This window comes from Hevea brasiliensis, chromosome 18 (assembly GCF_030052815.1).
Source record: "Hevea brasiliensis isolate MT/VB/25A 57/8 chromosome 18, ASM3005281v1, whole genome shotgun sequence".
NCBI classification, from domain to species: domain Eukaryota; kingdom Viridiplantae; phylum Streptophyta; class Magnoliopsida; order Malpighiales; family Euphorbiaceae; genus Hevea; species Hevea brasiliensis.
In genome coordinates this window covers 48325886-48345743 of record NC_079510.1, presented here as the reverse complement: position 1 = coordinate 48345743, position 19858 = coordinate 48325886, and the positions used below count along the sequence as shown (strand labels likewise).

The 19858-nt window shown below is 37.3% G+C and overlaps 2 protein-coding genes and 1 non-coding gene across 3 annotated transcripts; 1 reads left to right on the top strand and 2 right to left on the bottom strand.

Annotated features, from left to right (window-relative positions):
- Positions 1 to 131: 131 nt before the first annotated feature.
- Positions 132 to 3006, bottom strand: LOC110673640 (uncharacterized). Its single transcript, XM_058140841.1, has 6 exons — positions 2771 to 3006; positions 1873 to 2557; positions 1639 to 1770; positions 951 to 1120; positions 690 to 849; positions 132 to 559 (listed from the first exon to the last, which is right to left on the bottom strand). Exons 2-6 carry the CDS (start codon positions 2491 to 2493, stop codon positions 383 to 385), a joined length of 1260 nt encoding a protein of 419 aa, XP_057996824.1. The 5' UTR covers positions 2494 to 2557; positions 2771 to 3006; the 3' UTR covers positions 132 to 382.
- A 13650-nt stretch (positions 3007 to 16656) lies between these two features.
- Positions 16657 to 17648, bottom strand: LOC110673600 (E3 ubiquitin-protein ligase ATL41). The gene has a single exon (XM_021836731.2). It carries the CDS (start codon positions 17515 to 17517, stop codon positions 16864 to 16866), a length of 654 nt encoding a protein of 217 aa, XP_021692423.2. The 5' UTR covers positions 17518 to 17648; the 3' UTR covers positions 16657 to 16863.
- A 962-nt stretch (positions 17649 to 18610) lies between these two features.
- On the top strand, positions 18611 to 18684 carry TRNAI-UAU (transfer RNA isoleucine (anticodon UAU)). The gene has a single exon. It is a non-coding gene; the product is annotated as a tRNA-Ile (tRNA).
- Positions 18685 to 19858: the final 1174 nt, after the last annotated feature.

Below are 19858 nucleotides of genomic sequence, written 5' to 3'. Positions count from 1 at the left end.
AATGATTAATCAAGTATATATTTTAAAATATAGATAGTTAATCAAATATTATAATGCTTTTACGTTTCATTAAATGATTAATCAAGTATATATTTTAAAATATAGATAGTTAATCAAAATTGAAATCCGACACTTTTAGTTTTACGTTTGTCCAATGCAAAGGGAAACTTTATACATATTCATATATAGTAATTCATACAATAATTTACTTGAGCCAGAGCAGCCAAAAGAAGAAACTCTCATATCTCTATTCTTTACATCCAAAGCCAAATATCCACTCGAAGGCACACATTTGTATACAAGGACCAACTTCTCAACCATCTATAGAAATAGTCCTTAAAATGAGAATTTTCATTTTGTATCATAAGCTTTTCACATGCACTTAGAGCCTGAGGTTGAGATCAATGCCATCTCCTCTCGTTTCAATCCTCTCATTGTTTAAGCCAAAGTCTGTTTCCACCGTACCAATTTGCTTACTTGGAAGTAAGAAGCTATAGAAAGTTTTATTCTGAACTGATCCACCTTGTGCTGCCATATGCTGCGAGTCCCCATTGTTTTCCTTCAAATCATAATTGGACCCCATCAAGAAAAAAAAAATACAATGAGCATCATATCGAACAAGCATATATGTAATTTTGCCAGTTAGAAAATTCAGTTCATGCTTTAGAAGCGTATCATTATCTTATTACCTGAAATGGGAAAAGACTAAATTTGGACCGTTCTCGTTGATTCTGAATTGATGGAGTTGTTGGTGAGCCAAACAAGAGGAAATTGCCATTGTCTGCTCCAGTATCTGTACTTTTGCATTTTCTTATGTTGGGCTCCGAAGAACTTCCGGACTTCATCTCTCTGAGAGAAACATTATAAAATAGTATAATTTAAGCATAGTAAAATCAAATGGCTAGAATTTAATATAGAAGATGAAACTATATGTATATATATAGGCCTACCTTGAGATTGTGTCACATGGTTCAAGATTGATTATGCTGTGACCACCACATGAAAGTGACGAGTCTAGTCCGTTCATCTGAGGTGAAAATGTAGGAGCTTGGTACCGGAAAGGAGGAACCGGAGGGATCATCATCTCTATGGAGAATGGCCTTGATCTCTTTGCACCAACCTGTATAGTAACCATTTTCATCATTAGAAATTGAAATTATTGTTCTCCCACATTTTTCAAAAAAAGAATTAATTGCCAATTAAGGAGAGGAAACGATTGTATTCAAATAAAGCTTAATAATTGTAATTAAGGAGATATATTTCTTTCTTAATTCCTCTGATTTGGTAATAGCCCTCATTATGGTTGCTAGCTAGGGAATATATAACAGGAAATTAATTGCAAAGCACAAGAAAAATGAGATTTTTCCAATCTTTTTCTTTCAAGGGATGATATGCCAAATTAACTCAGTCATGTTTTGGACAACAAAAGGTTTAATTGAGTGAAATATTTAATTTATGAATAATTTTTTGGACACCCAAAAAAATCCCAGATTAAAATTTTTGATTTCCTTTTATTTCTCCAACAAATAATTAACAAATGCAGAATGGACCCTGCAAATTAATTTACAAAAATCAAATAGATCATGAATGATGAAAAATGGGAATATATATAATTAGATTAAATTTAATTAAACTTGCCTTATCTTCCTCTGGCCACGCATTAGTATAGTGATGACGTGTTTGGTTTGAAGGGGGCTCTCTACCATGACAAGGTCCAGCAGAAGATGAGGTTGCTAAAGATGTCACAACAGGGTGTGGAAAAAGATTTTTCTGCACATCATTATGCACAAATTGAGACTTAATTGCAATACTCCTGAGAAAAAACACACACAGAGCTAGCTAGGGATAAACGAATTTCAATTCTTGCTTTACCATTGAAGGTGGTGAGTGTTGGCTTCTTTGCATCAAACTAGGAGAAGGAAAAAAGTGATTATTACATCCGTTGGATAAAGGGATAGAAAGTGGAATCCCAGAAGCTGATCTAGAACCTCCAATCTCTCCATTAGGCTCACAAGAATTCCACATTGTTGGTAATAATGCATGTTCAGGTAAAACAACACCTGATCCAGCGATATGAACACCACTTCTACCACCTCCTGATGGTGGGTTACTATCAGAATTGTTAGCGTAAAATGTTGTGGTCGTTGGTGGAGTAAAATTGTTTGGATTTGGAGCAAATGAGGGGACAGGTGTAGGTAAAGAATTTGGTGATGGAAGAAGAGGAGATTGTGGCTGATAAGAACATGGAGGTAGTGAAACTAAAGAGAATCCTTCATTCTTGGCTTTGTCTAAATCAGGTCTCTTCTCTTGTTCTCTCAAGATCTTCTCTAGTTCTGCCACTCCGGGTCCTCTCTTTGGGACTCTTTGTCTCTTGGGTTTCTTTGAATATATACTCTCACCACCATAACCACCACTATAGCCACCACAGCCACCACTATAGTCACCACAACCACCACCACCACCACTGCTGCTAAGGCTGGTATTGCTGCACATTTCTGTAAAAGCTGAAAGAGCTGGTCTTTTTGTCTTTTTTTTCTTTGGTCTTCTCTGTCTTTCCCTGTGACACCCATTAAAAAGCCCATGAACGTTGTAAATTTAAATAGCAAAAATGAAGCAAGCCCAATAGAGAAAAAAATTGCAGAGAGAAAGATTAACAAAAATCCGCATATTTTAAGATCCACAAATCTAAAACAAGTAACAAAAAATCAATTCAAAAAAGCGAGATATAAGGTAAGGAAATCTCAAAGGATGTGGAGTTGAAAGCGGCTACCTATGCGTTAATGATCAAGGTGAACCAAGGAAAGTCCAACCATGTTTTCAGCTCAAAAAAATCTTTTATGAGGAAGAGATTTTCTTGTCCGAGAAGAAAATCACATCACAGTGGATGTTTTCAAAGCACTGAAATCCAAGCATTCTTCAGAATCTTCTCATTTCTCGATTTTCTCGCTAGTTTTCTCTCTCCCTATCTCTCTCTCTCTCTCTCTCTCTCTCTCTCTCTATCTGACTCTCTCCCTACCTTGAAATGAAACCTCAACACAATGTGTACTCTGCCTATATATGAATTGTATCCCACGAACATGTCAATGTCATGTATGTTATGCAATGTGACTCAAGGTCTCAGAATATCTTTGCCAAATTTATAACCAGTTTTTGTACTCTTCTATGCCACTTTGCAAGGAAGAGTAAGGGACTCCATCTCATTGCATGGAATTTATGGCTTTATTTGTGGACCTACCAAGGAAAGACATTTCTAGATTTTGCTAAAATTGAACTCTATATATATATATATATATATATATATATATATATATATATATATATATAGATAGAGTTCATATATATATATATATTAAAAGAAATTCTTTTTCTTTCTTTTTTATGATGTTCATTTCTTTATTTAATAACAAATGATTTTTAAGTTATCCATTCAATAAAAAAATTAATAAATGCAGCATTTAACTTGAAATGAGATATTAATTTTGATTTTTCATTCCATTATCTTTTGAAATTATGATGAATGTAGCACTAAATCAAAAGGCTAAACATATAGCTCATCCTCACAAACTAAAGCTTCAATATCATCATGCTCTAGGATCACTATGACATATGCAAAATACCCATTTGGTATGTACTGTAATATGCCTACTACTGAATTAAAAAGGAAGCAAATGGAAATACAACATTGAAGTAAAAATATAAACAAAGAAAATCTCATTTGATAAGGCAATCCACAGGCTGGCAAACCTTTACTACATGAATCTTTTACCAATCATCTGCTGTACACAGTTCTTAATTAAGATGAACATTCTATATAAATTACAAGCTATTTACTTGACATGGAAATGATCTAAAAGATTTTGAATAAATTTGAATTTTATAGCATATATATATAGGGTAAATTATAAGGCAAATTTGGTTAAGTTAGTAGGTTGAATCACATGGGTTTTTGAAGATTACAATTTTGTCTGACATGAAGAGGATCCCAAATGAAACCCTTTAATTGATCATAGCTGCAGACAGGCCAAATTATCAGTTTAAGGCTTTAGATATCTAAAAATAGTTTCATAGTGATGTAATGTAATTACCCTTTTAGAGGAAATCAACGGTACATGTCATATTCAAATTTCTTCTACCAGTAGCCCAAAGTTACTTGTCACTTTCATGTTCTAAAAATATGAAAATATCAGATTTCAATTTCAGCCAAGCTCAAATTGATTAATGTGCCAACAGAGAGAGATTTTTTTTTTATCATGTTTTTCAAGTTTGTTCACTTAGCATGCATCATTTTATAGATGATATAGATTAAATTTTTACCTAAATTATATATATATATATATATATATCCAAAATATGGTTAATCCAACTGTTGCACATTTAATTTAATTCTAAATTGATATCCATGCATGCATGTTTAGATTGAATTCATAAATATAAAATATTCCACATAAGATTTTTTTTTTTTAAATTCTTTTTTTATACAATAACTATATTAAGATTATGTGCAGCTTATCTATGTGTAAGTCTGCCTCCCTAAAATCTCTTTCCAATTTTCTCAAATTTCATTCCTCCCTAACAATAACCCTCTTCTTGATAATATATATATTTACTAGAAACCTTTAAACTTTAATTTTAAATATAATTTATCAAATTTTAATTATAAAAATTTTATAATAATAAAATGACTTTTTTAAATCAATTTTCAATACATTAGAAATTCACATACCTCAAATGTTCTAAAAAGTTTTTCATCTATCCCCAAATTTTTTAAAATTTCCTTAATTAACTCAAAATTTTTAAATTCTCATTTTTTTTATATATGAATTTTTACCCATTCATAAATTTTTTTAAACCTTAGACTTTAATAAAAATTTCATAATTAACTATATATCTTATTCTTTTGAATTTTCCTTTTTTACATAGGCAAAATTTATCTTATTTATTAATATTTCTATTTTAATCTTCAAAAATCTTAGAAAATTTTTATAAATAGACATTTACATATTTATTTATAAAATATTTTTACCTAAATTTCATAAGAATAAACATAAGATAAAAATTGACCATATTTATTCTATGAACACAATAATTTATGTAGAAATTTATAGAAAAAAGAAATACAAATGAAGAAAATTATAAATATGGTATATGGAATGGTTTCCAACCCATACTCATACAACCCTAATATCTCTATTATAATATTTGTATTAATAGTCTACTATATAATCACATATTTATAATAAAATATATAAATTAATTCAGTCTAGATGTATATCTTATTTGTAAAAATAAATTACTTCACAACTTATTTAAAATAAGAGCCTCTAAATATTAAGAATCAGGCCAAATTCATACACATAAAAATATACACTTATTTGTCTTTTTGCTACTTATTATAAATGACTTGTAATGCTCTTATATATATTACTCAAAGCATGCCAACTTTTTAACTAATAAATACATCTCTTCATGCATGTAACTATTAAAAATAATTATATCTCTTTATCCAATTACATATTTTGGCAAATGAATATAACTCTTTGTATAGATACAATTCTTTATGTAACACCCCAAAATTTTAAATTTTATTATTTTATGAGCATTTTTGGTATTTTAATTTTATTTAAATTTTAGGAATTTTTTGAGATTTTTTGGATTTTAAAAATCGGGTTCGATTTTTCGAAAATATAAACTTTGATGATTTTTAAAAATTAATTTAAAGACCACGTGGAAAAACTAAAAATATATTTAGAATCTACGAATTTTTCTGAGTTTTCTGAAATTTTTTCGGAATTTTTGGACCTCGTTTTCGGTCCAGAGGCAGAGTAAAAATTCAAAAATTTTGTATCCTGAATCGAACCGATCGAATCGAACCGGACCGGATCGGACTGGTCGAATCGGACCGGCCTTTTCTTTTTCTTCTTCCCTTCCCCGCGCGCGTCCGACCTCCTCCCCTTCTCTCTCTCTTTTCTCTCTCCTCCCTCCTCCCCTTGCCGCACCGCCACCTCCCCTGCCTCCCCACCTCGCTGGCGCGCCGCCTCAGCCCTCCCCCACGGCAGGCCGCCGCCTAGAACGCCGGAAAAGGGCTCCAGAAGCGACGCGCAGCGCGCGCACGACCGTTCACCTTCTCGGCCAAAATCCAGCCGATCCGGCCACCAATCGGACCGGGTCTTGTGTCTAAACTCATCTACTCGTCGAGAGCTTTCCATAAACACCAAGAACACCGAAATCCATCGAGCGGTTTGTCCAATTTTTGCCCGGGAATTTTTAGCCCATTTTGACTTTCGGGCTAGATTTCTCACAAACCGTGAACCCCACAAGAAAACCGAGAGTACCAGAGCGCTCCACTCTTCGAGAGCTTCACGGCGACATAAATTTCGAATTTTTTTGACACCGTTTTTCGGTGGGTCCCACGGAACTTCGCAGTGTCTTTCCGAGCATTAAATGAGCTTAGAAAATTCTGAAAAATTTATGTACTAACCCCTGTGTTGTGGGCTTCGTGTAGGTATCCTCAATTCGCGGAAATTCGATAGTTGATCAGGTCTGTGAATTTCCGGCCAGACAGACCCGTTACCGGAAAAGTCTCCGAATTGGACCGAGGTTTTGGTTACCCCCCCATTGTCAGACGTCCCGAGCGCGTTCCCGAAGTCAGAATCGGCAAAGGTAAACCCGAACCTTGCTTTTTCGTAATTTTCTAGTGCTTAAATTGGATTAAAAATCCATAAAATATTCTTGGTAGCTCGGAAAATTATGATTCTTTTTGCAATAGCCCAGTAATATTGCTAAGAACCGCGGGGCAAAGTTTTAGAATTTTTAGAGCTTTTTTGGGTAGTTTTTGCAAAAATGATCAATTATAATGACTAAATTGAAATTTTACATATTATGATGGATGACTGATTTGATGGGCCCAGGAGGGGCTGTGTGATGTGATTGAGTTGTGGATATATGGATTGTGAATATAGAAGTGTGTTTTGAGCCATTTTGCAGATTGGGTAGGTCCTAGGTATAGGGGAGACTCTGCCGGATTTTCGGCACGACTTAAGACGTATTTGGTCTTTTCTTGATTGTATTGAGTCATTTATATTAAATAATTATAATGTAATTGTCAGGTGAGCCGGGACAGCCTTCTTCCTCAACCCAACCGCCACAGTGACCGTTGTCAAGTCTGTGAGTAAAATATTAATTTTAATTGTAATTTCTCTATTATTATATATTCAAGTATGCCCATGCATCACTTATATGCATATATCTATGTAGATAAACTTTAGGCACGATTTATGTTGCATTCATAACTGTGAAAGTGCCATGTATGTTTTTGTGGTAATTTGGAGCAGTGTGCGTGCGTTGGCATGCGTGTGATATGGTGTGGACTATGGATAGGACGGGTAGACACGGCTTGAGTTCTTCGCTGGGACCCCGATTTGGTTATTAAGTGGAAGTCCGAGCTGAGTTCTTCGCTGGCACAGTTGGAATTAAGAGAGTTATATAGGGGATCAGCTCCCATATATATATGATTGATATTGCTGGGTGCGTGAGTGCTCCAAATTACTTTTTTGCTGTTATGATGTGAATTTATTGCTGATGCTGCATTTCACTCCACAGGGTGCATTAGTTTTAGATAGTTATAGAGATTATGGTTAAAATTGATATTTTACTCTCTGAGTCGAACGCTCACTCCTGTTCAATATTTTTCTAGGCCACAGGAGGATATTTTTGAGGTTAACCTGCTTTCTTCCTCGCAGGTCGATTATTAATATTTGTATAAACTTGTTAAATCTTAGAATTTCCGCATGTGTTAGAAATGTTTATTTGATTTGGGTCTGTAAACTAAATTATTATTTTGGACCTGTAAACTTAATATTCTATGCATGTTTGATGGATTGGATGAGGGAGCTGAGCTCCCATTTATTTTTATGCTAATGAGTATGTGAAGGGTGAGCTGAGCTCCCCAATTGAGTATTTACTGTGTTTACAGGTCGGGTGAGTCAAAAACTCCCCGTTGGTAGGTCCATTTTATGGCCGGACTCTATCCGGTTGATTTCTTGAAATTGAGCCCAAATGGGCCTTAGAGTTGGGTTAATGAATAGTTAGGCTTACTACGGGCCTCGGGGGCTTTAGGCTGGCCCAGGTCCTAGTGCTGGTCCGGCCCCTAGGTTGGGTCGTGACAAATGTGGTATCAGAGCTTAGGCTTCAGATTCTTAGGGATTGTTTGTCTAAAGTGTTGGGAAGAGTCTATTAGGAGTCATCTTAGGGTCCATATTCATCTTGCATTGTCATCTTTGCTTATAGTTTCTGCTCTATATATTGTGTGTAAATATGAGTCATAGAGCTGTGTAACGTGCAGTTTTGAATTTTGTGGGCTAATGCTGCTAAATTTCAGGAAAATGCGTAGAAGCAGGAGAGCTGCCACTGCACCAGAACCAGATGTGCCTGACGAGGTTTCAGCACAAGATGAGGTGCCTGCCCCGAGGAGGCGGGGTAGGAGGCCTAGAGCTGCTCAAGTAGAAGAGCAGCTGCCAACAGTTCATGATCAGTCTTTCATGGCACAGGGTCCCATGGACCCTATGGCAGTTACTCTAGCTGGGTTACAGAGAACCATCGATATGATAGCGCAATATATGGTCCACCCTCCACAGGAGCAGCAGTCCACCGCACCAAGAGGGGAACCTTACAAACAGATAATAAATTTCAAGAAATTGGTGCCTGGTACTTATGATGTGTCTGATGATGCATATCGGTTTTTGGATTCCTGCAGACAGGCAGGAACAGAGCTGCAGTTGACTGACAGAAGACTTATAGAGTGTATGCAGCATATTATGGGGCCTATGCCTAGACAATGGATGAATGACTACATATTACCTCGGATGGAGGGTTTGTCGTGGACTCAGTTTGTGGAACTGTTCATCAATCGGTTTGTGCCAGAAAGCTTCAGGGATCAAAAGCAGTGGGCCTTTGAGGCCTTAAGACAGAATGGTAGGTCTGTAGATGAATATGCTATAGAATTTCTGGAGTTGAGCAGGTATGCCCCTACTGCAGTATCTACAGAAACTATGAAGGTGAAGAGGTTCCTAAAGGGGCTTGACAGGAGGTATGCAAACCTGGCCATGATGTCTGATCAGTCTTTTGACGTGGTAGTTGATCGAGCCAGACAGATTGAGATTAGCTATGCTGTGGATGACAGCAGAAGGGCAAAGAAAAACAAAGCAGAGGGTTCTTCAGGTGTTCCACACATGGGTACTACGGATAGTGGTGGCCAAACTAATTACAGAGGAAGAAGCAGGAATAAGAGGAGTGGTTTTAGACACAAATCCTGAGGGTTCAAACCAGGGTGCGGATCCAGCAGTGGTCACAGTTCAGGGTACAGTAGTTCTGGGTCTGGTTCAGGATCCTCCTTGGCACCTTGTGCACAGTGTGAAAGAGGACATTCAGGACCTTGTATGATGGGTTCAAGAGTATGCTTCAGGTGTGGCCAACCAGGTCACTTTGCTAGGGAATGCCCCGTGTTCAGTGAGCCATAGATGGGGTCACAAGGTTCTGTTGCAAATGTTCCTCGTCAGTTGTATCCGGGTGCTTCGGCATGGCGGCGATCGATTCGATGGCCAGAGGCGAGGACAAGGGGAACGTGGATTTGGAGGCGGTCGGAGGTAGAAGTCGATGTCGAGGGTTCTGCCACTCAGGGTAGGGGTCAAGCTCGGGTTTTCACCCTGACCCACCGGGATGCTCAAGCTTCAAATGCAGTTGTGGCAGGTATTCTTCTAGTCTGTTCCTATGAGGCTCGTGTTTTGATAGATCCGGGTGCTACGCACTCATTTGTCTCCCCTGTGTTTGCCATGAGATTGGGTAGAAACTCTACCACTTTAGAATACCCTTTGTCAGAAGCTACCCCACTTAGTGACAACATAGATGTAGATATGGTTTTTCCGGGTAGCCCAGTAGTAGTGAATGGAAAGATCCTCCCAGCAGACTTGGTTCCTCTACCAGTGATTGATTTTGATGTAATTTTGGAGATGGACTAGTTGGCAACTCATTATGCCACTTTAGACTGCAGGAAAAAAAAGGTGCATTTCCACATACCTGGTGTGGAAGAGTTTAGCTTTGATGGTGACAGGAGCGTGGCTCCATATAATTTGGTGTCAGCAATTAGTGCTAGAAAAATGTTGAGGCGTGGATGCTAAGGGTATTTGGCATTGGTGAGAGATACATCTGTAGAAGGTGCCAACATAGAAAATGTTCCTGTTGTCAGAGAATTCATGGATGTCTTCCCTGAAGAGCTTCGGGGTTGCCACGAGAAGGGAATAGAGTTACGCATTGATGTTGTTAGGGTACAAACCCCATATCAATGCCACCTTACAGATGGCCCCAGAATTGAAAGAGTTAAAAGAGCAACTACGGGAGTTGTTGGACAAAGGTTTCATACGTCGAGCACTTCACCACAGGGTGCTTCATTCTATTTGTGAGAAAGAAGGATGGGTCATTGAGGTTGTGCATTGACTATAGACAGCTGATCAAGGTGACTGTGAAGAACAAGTATTCACTTCCTCGGATCGACGATCTGTTTGATCAGTTTCAAGGGGCTAGATTCTTTTCCAAGATAGACCTGCGATCAGGCTACCATCAGTTAAGAATCAGGAATGAGGACGTGTCCAAAACGGCATTCAGGACAAGATATGGTCATTATGAGTTCTTTGTGATGTCTTTTGGACTCACTAATGCACCAGCAGCCTTCATGGACTTGATGAACAGGGTGTTCAAGCCATTTTTGGACTGTTTTGTCATCGTATTCATAGATGACATTTTGGTATACTCTCGGACCGAGGAAGAACACGTGTGGCACTTGAGAATGGTGTTGCAGACTTTAAGGGAGCACCAGCTATATGCCAAATTTTCAAAATGTGAATTTTGGCTAGAAAGCATCTCATTCTTGGGACACGTGGTTTCTAGTGACGGCATTCAAGTGGATCCCAAGAAAATTGAAGTCAGAATGGCGATTGGCTTAGGCCTACAATCCGATCGAGGTGCGAAGTTTTCTGGGTTTAGCTGGCTACTATAGGCGTTTTGTGCAAGATTTTTCCAGGATAGCAGCTCCCTTAACTAAGTTAACTCGGAAGAATGTTCCATTCATTTGGATAGATGACTGTGAAAAGAGCTTCCAGAAGTTTAAGGAGTGTCTAACCACCGCCCTTGTGTTGACACTACCTATGAGTGGTGAAGGATACAGGTGTCTTTGTGGCGCCTCGAGTTGGCTTAGGGTGTGTTTTGATGCAGAATGGAAAGGTAGTGGCTTATGCTTCAAGGCAGCTGAAGAGGCATGAGCAGAACTACCCCACTCATGATTTGGAAATGGCGGCTGTAATCTTTGCACTAAAAATCTGGAGACACTACCTGTATGGTGAAGTGTGCGAGATATACACCGACCACAAGAGTTTGAAGTACATCTTCCAACAGAGGGATTTAAACTTGAGACAGAGGAGATGGATGGAGCTTCTGAAAGACTATGATTGCACCATCCAGTACCACCCTGGGAAGGCCAATGTAGTGGCAGATGCTTTGAGCAGGAAGTCTTCTGGCAGTTTGGCACACATTTCAGTGGAGAAGAGACCGTTGATTCGGGAAGTACATGAGTTAATGGATCAAGGTTTAATCCTAGATCTTTCAGATGATGGGGTATTGTTGGCTCATTTTTCAGTGAGGCCAGACTTGCGGGACAGAGTTAGAGTTTCCCAGCATAGAGACCAACAATTGATGAAGATCATAGAAAGAGTACAGCAAGGTGAAGGTGGTGAGTTCGCGTTTGCCAATGATGGCACCCTTATGCAAGGTTATAGGATATGTGTGCCCGATGTGGACAATCTGAGAAATGAAATCATGCAAGAGGCACACTATACCCTGTACAATGTCCACCCAGGCTCCACCAAGATGTACCATGATGTGAAGGATAGCTATTGGTGGAATGGCATGAAGAGAGACATAGCAGATTTTGTGTCCAAGTGCTTGACTTGTCAGAAGGTGAAGTTTGAACATCAGAGACCGTCAGGGAAGCTGCAAGAGCTCCCTATCCCAGAATGGAAGTGGGAAATGATTACTATGGATTTTGTGACTGGGTTGCCTCGTACCACGTGAGGATATAATTCGATATGGGTAATTGTAGACCGTCTAACCAAATCAGCTCACTTCTTGCCTGTGAAGACTACATATTCTGTGGCACAGTACGCTCGACTCTACATTCGAGAAATAGTCAGATTACATGGAGTTCCAGCTTCCATAATATCTGATAGAGGGCCCCAGTTCACTTATCGATTTTGGAGAAAGTTGTAGGAGGCACTTGGCACACAGTTGAACTTTAGTACAGCTTTCCACCCTCACACAGATGGACAGTCCGAAAGGACAATCCAAACACTGGAAGACATGCTTCGCATGAGTGTTTTGGATTTTGGAGGTCAATGGGATGATCAACTAGCTTTGGTGGAGTTTGCCTACAACAACAGTTACCATTCCAGCATAGGGATGGCACCCTATGAGGCACTATATGGAAGAAAGTGTAGGTCTCCTCTGTGTTGGACGGAAATAGGAGAAGCAAAGGTGCATGATGTAGACCTAGTGCAGTACACTTCAGAGATAGTTCCCTTAATCAGGGAACGATTGAAAACAGCTTTCAGTAGGCAGAAGAGTTATGCAGACCCTAGACGAAGGAATGTGGAGTTTGCAGTAGGCGACTATGTATTCCTGAAGGTTTATCCGATGAAGGGAGTGATGAGATTTGGAAAGAAGGGCAAGTTGGCACCTCGGTATATTGGACCTTTTGAGGTTACTGATAGAGTTGGAGCAGTTGCCTACCGATTGGAGCTACCACCCAACCTTTCTCACGTTCATCCCGTATTTCACATCTCCACGCTCAGGAAATACATTCCAGATCCTTCTCATGTACTACAACCAGATGTAATAGAGCTAAAAGAGAACTTGACATTTGAGGAGCAACCTATAGCCATAATAGACTACCAAGTGAGACAGCTAAGATCCAAACAGATCCCTATGGTTAAGGTTTTGTGGAGGAGTCAGTCGGTGGAAGAGTGCACCTGGGAGTCAGAACGGGACATGCGTAGCAAATACCCTTATTTGTTCAATGTATAATCATGTGCTTTATTCTGCCTTGTGTAAAAATTTGAGGACGAATTTTCTGTAAGGGGGGAAGAATGTAACACCCCAAAATTTTAAATTTTATTATTTTATGAGCATTTTTGGTACTTTAATTTTATTTATATTTTAGGAATTTTTTTGAGATTTTTCGGATTTTAAAAATCGGGTTTAATTTTCCGAAAATATAAACTTTGATGATTTTTAAAAATTAATTTAAAGACTACATGGCAAAACTAAAAATATATTTGGAATCTATGAATTTTTCTAAGTTTTCTGGAATTTTTTCGGAATTTTTAGACCTCGTTTTCGGTCCCGAGGCAGAGTAAAAATTTAAAAATTTTGTATCCTGAATCGAACCGGCCGAATAGAACCGGACCGGATCGGACCGGTCGAATCGGACCGGCCTTTTCTTTTTCTTCTTCCCTTCCCCGCGCGCGTCCGACCTCCTCCCCTTCTCTCTCTCTTTTCTCTCTCCTCCCTCCTCCCCTTGCCGCGCCGCCACCTCCCCTGCCTCCCCACCTCGCCGACGCGCAGCCTCAGCCCTCCCCCACGGCCGGCGCCTCCTGGAACGCTGGAAAACGGCTCCAAAAGCGACGCGCAGCGCGCGCACGACTGTTCACCTTCCCGGCCAAAATCCGACGGATCCGGCCACCAATCGGATCGGGTCTTGTATCTAAACTCATCTACTCGTCGAGAGCTTTCCATAGACACCAAGAACACCGAAATCCATCGAGCGGTTTGTCCAATTTTTGTCCGGGAAATTTTAGCCCATTTTGACTTTCGGGCTAGATTTCTCACAAACCGTGAACCCCACAAGAAAACCGAGAGTACCAGAGCGCTCCACTCGTCGAGAGCTTCACGGCGACATAAATTTCGAATTTTTCCGACACCGTTTTTCGGTGAATCCCACGGAACTTCGCAGTGTCTTTCCGAGCATTAAATGAGCTTAGAAAATTTTGAAAAATTTATGTACTAACCCCCGTGTTGTGGGCTTCGTGTAGGTATCCTCAATTTGCAAAAATTCGACAGTTGATCGGGTCTGTGAATTTCCGGCCAAACAGACCTGTTACCGGAAAAGTATCCGAATTGGACTGAGGTTTTGGCTACCCCCCCCCATTGTCAGATGTCTCGAGCGCGTTCCCGAAGTCGGAATCGGCAAAGGTAAACCCGAACCTTGCTTTTTCGTAATTTTCTGGTGCTTAAATAGGATTAAAAATTCATAAAATATTCTTGATAGCTCAGAAAATTATGATTCTTTTTGCAATAGCCTAGTAATATTGCTAAGGACCGCGGGGCAAAGTTTTAGAATTTTTAGAGCTTGTTTGGGTAGTTTTTGTAAAAATAATCAATTATAAGGACTAAATTGAAATTTTACATATTGTGATGGATGACTGATTTGATGGGCCCAGGAGGGGCTGTGTGATGTGATTGAGTTGTGGATATATGGATTGTGAATATAGAAGTGTGCTTTGAGCCATTTTGCAGGTTGGGTAGGTCCTAGATATAGGGGAGACTCTGCCGGATTTTCGGCACGACTTAGGACGTATTTGGTCTTTTCTTGATTTTATTGAGTCATTTATATTAAATAATTGTAATGTAATTGTCAGGTGAGCCGGGACAGTCTTCTTTCTCCGCCTAGCCATCACAGTGACCGTTGTCAAGTCTGTGAGTAAAATATTAATTTTAATTGTAATTTCACTATTATTATATGTTCAAGCATGCCCATGCATCACTTATATGCATATATCTATGTAGATAAACTTTAGGCACGATTTATGTTGCATTCATAACTGTGAAAGTGCCATGTATGTTGTTGTGGTAATTTGGAGCAGTGTGCGTGCGTTGGCGTGCGTGTGATGTGGTGTGAACTATGGATAGGACGGGTAGACACGACTTGAGATCTTCGCTGGGACTCGGTCCTTCGGGGTAGACACGGCTTGAGTTCTTCGCTGGGACCCCGATTTGGTTATTAAGTGGAAGTCCGAGCTGAGTTCTTATTTGTACTGATTGGATTAAGAGAGCTGTATAGGGGATCAGCTCCCATATATATATGATTAATATTGCTGGGTGCGTGAATGCTCCAAATTACCTTTTTGCTGTTATGATGTGAATTTATTGCTGATGCTGTATTTCACTCCACAGGGTGCATTAGTTTTAGATAGTTATAGAGATTATGGTTAAAATTGATATTTTACTCTCTGAGTCCAACGCTCACTCCTGTTCAATATTTTTCCAGGCCACAGGAGGATATTTTTGAGGTTAACCTGCTTTCTTCATCGCAGGTCGATTATTAATGTTTGTATAAACTTGTTAAATCTTAGAATTTCCGCATGTGTTAGAAATGTTTATTTAATTTGGATCTGTAAACTAAATTATTATTTTGGATCTGTAAACTTAATATTCTATGCATGTTTGATGGATTGGATGAGGGTGCTGAGCTCCCATTTATTTTTATGCTAATGAGTATGTGGAGGGTGAGCTGAGCTCCCCAATTGAGTATTTACTGTGTTTACAGGTCGTGTGAGTCAAAAACTCCCCGTTGATAGGTCCATTTTATGGCCGGACTCTGTCTGGTTGATTTCTTGAAATTGGGCCCAAATGGGCCTTAGAGTTGGGTTAATGAATAGTTAGGCTTACTACGGGCCTCGGGGGCTTTAGGCTGGCCTAGGTCCTAGTGCCGGTCCGGCCCCTAGGTTGGGTCGTGACACTTTGTATGGCAATGTAACTTTTTGTAATTACATAGGTTCCTTGCTTTTTTTTGAATATATATTTTTATTTTTATTTCACAAATTAGAAAATTATGAATTCGAGTCGACGCATGTGGATGATTTAATCCATGTTTTTAAGATAAAATAATAAATTGTCAAAAAAATTATTTGAGGCTCAAGTAAGAATGATGCATTTTATTAATTATAATTTAATAAAAATTAACACTTAATATTCAAAATATAACATAGCAAAATTTTTATTTCAATTTAATCACAGGAATAATTTGCATCAGTTACTAATTCATTCGTGCAAATTTAATCTTAATTGGGCTTCAGTTGTTTGACAATGTGGGCCTTGTGTTCTCGCTTTGGTTGTCTTGTTGCTTCAAGGTACTTCCCAGGCCTTACAGCTGGGTGTATAACTGGAACTGATTTAGTCTAATTCGTGATTAGAACCCATAGAAATTAGACCAAAATTGATTGGTCTAATTCATTCCAAGGCTAAATTAATCTTTTTTTCTTTTAAAAAAAATATAATTTTTTTTGACAACACCAATAAATAAAATTAAAATCAGAATGAACTGAATTGAAATTAAAAAAAGAAATTTCATACAATTCAATCTCAAATCCCTAATTTTAAAAAATTTAAACTGATGATTCCGGTTGGAATTGGTGGCTACCCTTATATGTTCATATATTAGGTTTTCTCCTCTAGCTATACTGTCAGATAAAACTCATTGCGACCAATTGTAACAAGTGGAAGAGTAATTAATAAAAAAATAATCCATAGAAAATTAACCATAAATCGCTGAAAATCTAATTAAAATAAGTGTATACTTTTATAATGAATAGCAAAATTATAATCCAGTTAAACCAAAAGCTGCAACAGCAATCTCAATCCCTTGACCAGAACCAGAAAAATATTCTCAAGAAATACAGAACCAGAAATATTATAGCAAAACTATGATTAAGAACCATTCTTTGAAAACTACAATATTTACCATAATCCCACGTACATAAACATTCACACCCTTTCCAGATCTTCCACGCCAACTTCATCTCCACAGCTTCGAGCTCTTGACGATCTCTCCCTAGTAACCATCCATCGAAAAGAGCCAAATAGAGATCCTGATCCACCGGCCAAGGGTGGAGCTGAGGGTTGGACCTGGGCCTGAACCTCACTACTACCCAACTCTCTTTCCACTGGCTGGACCCTTGGCTCAGCCACAGTGCGACATATTGGACAAGTAGTGTTTGATCCGAGCCACATATCAATGCACTCTACATGAAACATGTGCTTACAGTTTGGTAAAATCCTAACCATGGCATCTTCCACTATGGTTCCCAAGCAAACTGAGCACTCTATGGGTTCACCGTGGTTAAGCTCTTGCTGGTTGGTCGGCTTATATGCAACCGTCGGAAACGAGGCTACGATCAAAGGGTCAAGCCCTACCTTAGGTGGTTCGACGGTAACATTAGACTCCATATCTGGTCCAATTTGCCTGTTTTGGCGATGAAGGGCGGAGCGTCGCCTCCTTTCTTGGCGGTTTAGGAGATATCTACAGTAAAGTTGGAGAAAAACTATCAGCAACACCACCGCGAATAAAGAAAAGATCGCCGCGAGCATGATCTTCTGGCTATCTCCAAGTTCATCTTTATCATCGTCCTTGGAACCCATGGTTATGGTTAATTGCTGGCTATAGAATTTGTTTGATCATTCTAAATTTTCATTGAAGTCAAGCATGTATTAATTGTTTACGTATGACAATGTGAACTGTTGAAATCTGCGTGTGAAAAGTCTGTTGGAGTTGGAAATTCTTGCACCTAAATCTTTCTCAAGTTTGACTTCACAAAACCATATTTATATATATATATATATATATATATATTTCCAATTATTTTCAAAAACAATTTATTCAGAGCAATTTTTATATATACTATAAATTCACTCTAATGATCGATTATGATCGACTCGGCATAATCAATAGTTATGGTGCAATAGTGGTAACTATACATATTGAATTTCAAAATTTTTTCATTTTCAAGGGCTAAAATTGAAAAAATATTATTGGTATGGTTTCAAGGATATTTACATGTTTATTTATATACAGGTTAAGAGTTTTAGCTTAACAATATATTAAAATCATTTATAGGGTTACAAAATTTTGAATTTAAATTTTAATTATAAGTAAATAAATTAAAAAAATATTTATATTATATTTAACTAATTATTAATTATTCGACAAAATAAAAATATATGTAGTCATTATTTTAATATTTGAATTCAATAAGTTATATAATAATATAAATTATAAAAAAATTTTTACTTAAATTTTATTTATTATAAATTAAAATATAAATATATAAGACACATATATAATATCTTGATTTTAATAAGAATTAATTTAAAAAAAAGTCATAAATAATGTAATATAGTCAAGATCCAACGGCGTACGGTAGTAATAGTTAATTAATATCACGTAATCCGTCATTATACAAAGATGACTTTTGCCATTGCCTCGTCAATGCCTCCACCGGTCAACATTTAAATGTGTATATATATATTAATAGATAATTTTTTTAGTGGATGAATTAATACAAAATTCAAAATAAATATTTTTATATAAAATTTATTATTTTTTAATTAATATGTTATTTATAAATTGAATGAATATAGACAAGTATTTTTCAGATTTCAATTTCTCTAGCCATGGGGGAAAAGGAGCGGTCATGCTGTCATTTTCTTGAACTAAAAAACATAATGAGCAAGTGGTCCCGTAGCTCAGTTGGTTAGAGCGTTGGTCTTATGAGCCGAAGGTCGCGGGTTCGAGCCCCGCCGGGACCATTTTGTTTGCATTTTTTCTTATACTCCTTTTAATTGATCTTATAAAATATCATTTTTTAATTTCTAATTAATTGGGTGTATAATATAATTTTTATACTGAATACAACTAAGAATTTTTCTCTTATCTAATAAATTTTTATTTTTTAACCTATCAACGGCGCACAAACGGCCGTACCAATCGTAATCCGACGGCCCACATTACCACCATGGCCAACTCCAACAGTCCAAGGCAATAATCAAATGAATCCTGGCTCTGCCACCAATGCCATTCATAAAAATTATAAAGAATCTCATAAATAATTCATCATTTATGTTTTTCTTTTCTTATCATTCCAATTGCCAACATTGCAAGCTTTATTAATTGTCAATTATATAAAATGGTATACATATTCTCTCAACTAACAATTGTTTAGAATAATAAAATAAAAAAAAGAAAGTATATCCTTTCAATTCATGCAAGATTATGTATTCTGGAGGTTGAAGTCCTATGCTTCTAATTTTCTTATATTCTTCTTTAAAAAAAAAAAAAAGCAATGGTTAAGGCTTTTAATACTATTAAAAATTGAAGGCCTAAGTCTTATTTAATAACATAATTTGTGATTTTATTTGTGGAGGTTATTTCTAAGTTTAATTTGGTCACATGCGTCTTCATAAAATATAGATATAAATATATATTACGGTTAATTATTAGATATACCCAGAATATTAAAAAATAATACTTTCTCTCTCACAAAAAAATGAACCATTTCTATCCCACATGATTGGGAGATATTGTTTATATACATCGGATGCACCTAATAATTTCTCATATATTACTTGTTTAATTTGGAGGGTAAACCACCACACTAGACAGGGGATTCAAGCGGGAAAAAACCGATGAGCAGCAAATCCTTCAGATAGTCTGAAAAAGCAACCAAACGAGGATAATTTCCTCTTAGTATGTAATTATCAATTATAACTTTATTATGAATTATTTAAGGGAGAGAGTTAAATTAAATTATAGGATTTAATTTAAATTTGCTATTTAAATATACATTTGATACAAGTACAAAAAAAAAAAAATTGAAAGTCTAAACGAATAACTATTAAAGAAGTAAAATATAATTAACGGTATAATGATTAATTGTGTTTAATAGAGCATAATAATAAGAAAAATTAAATAAAAGGCTATAAA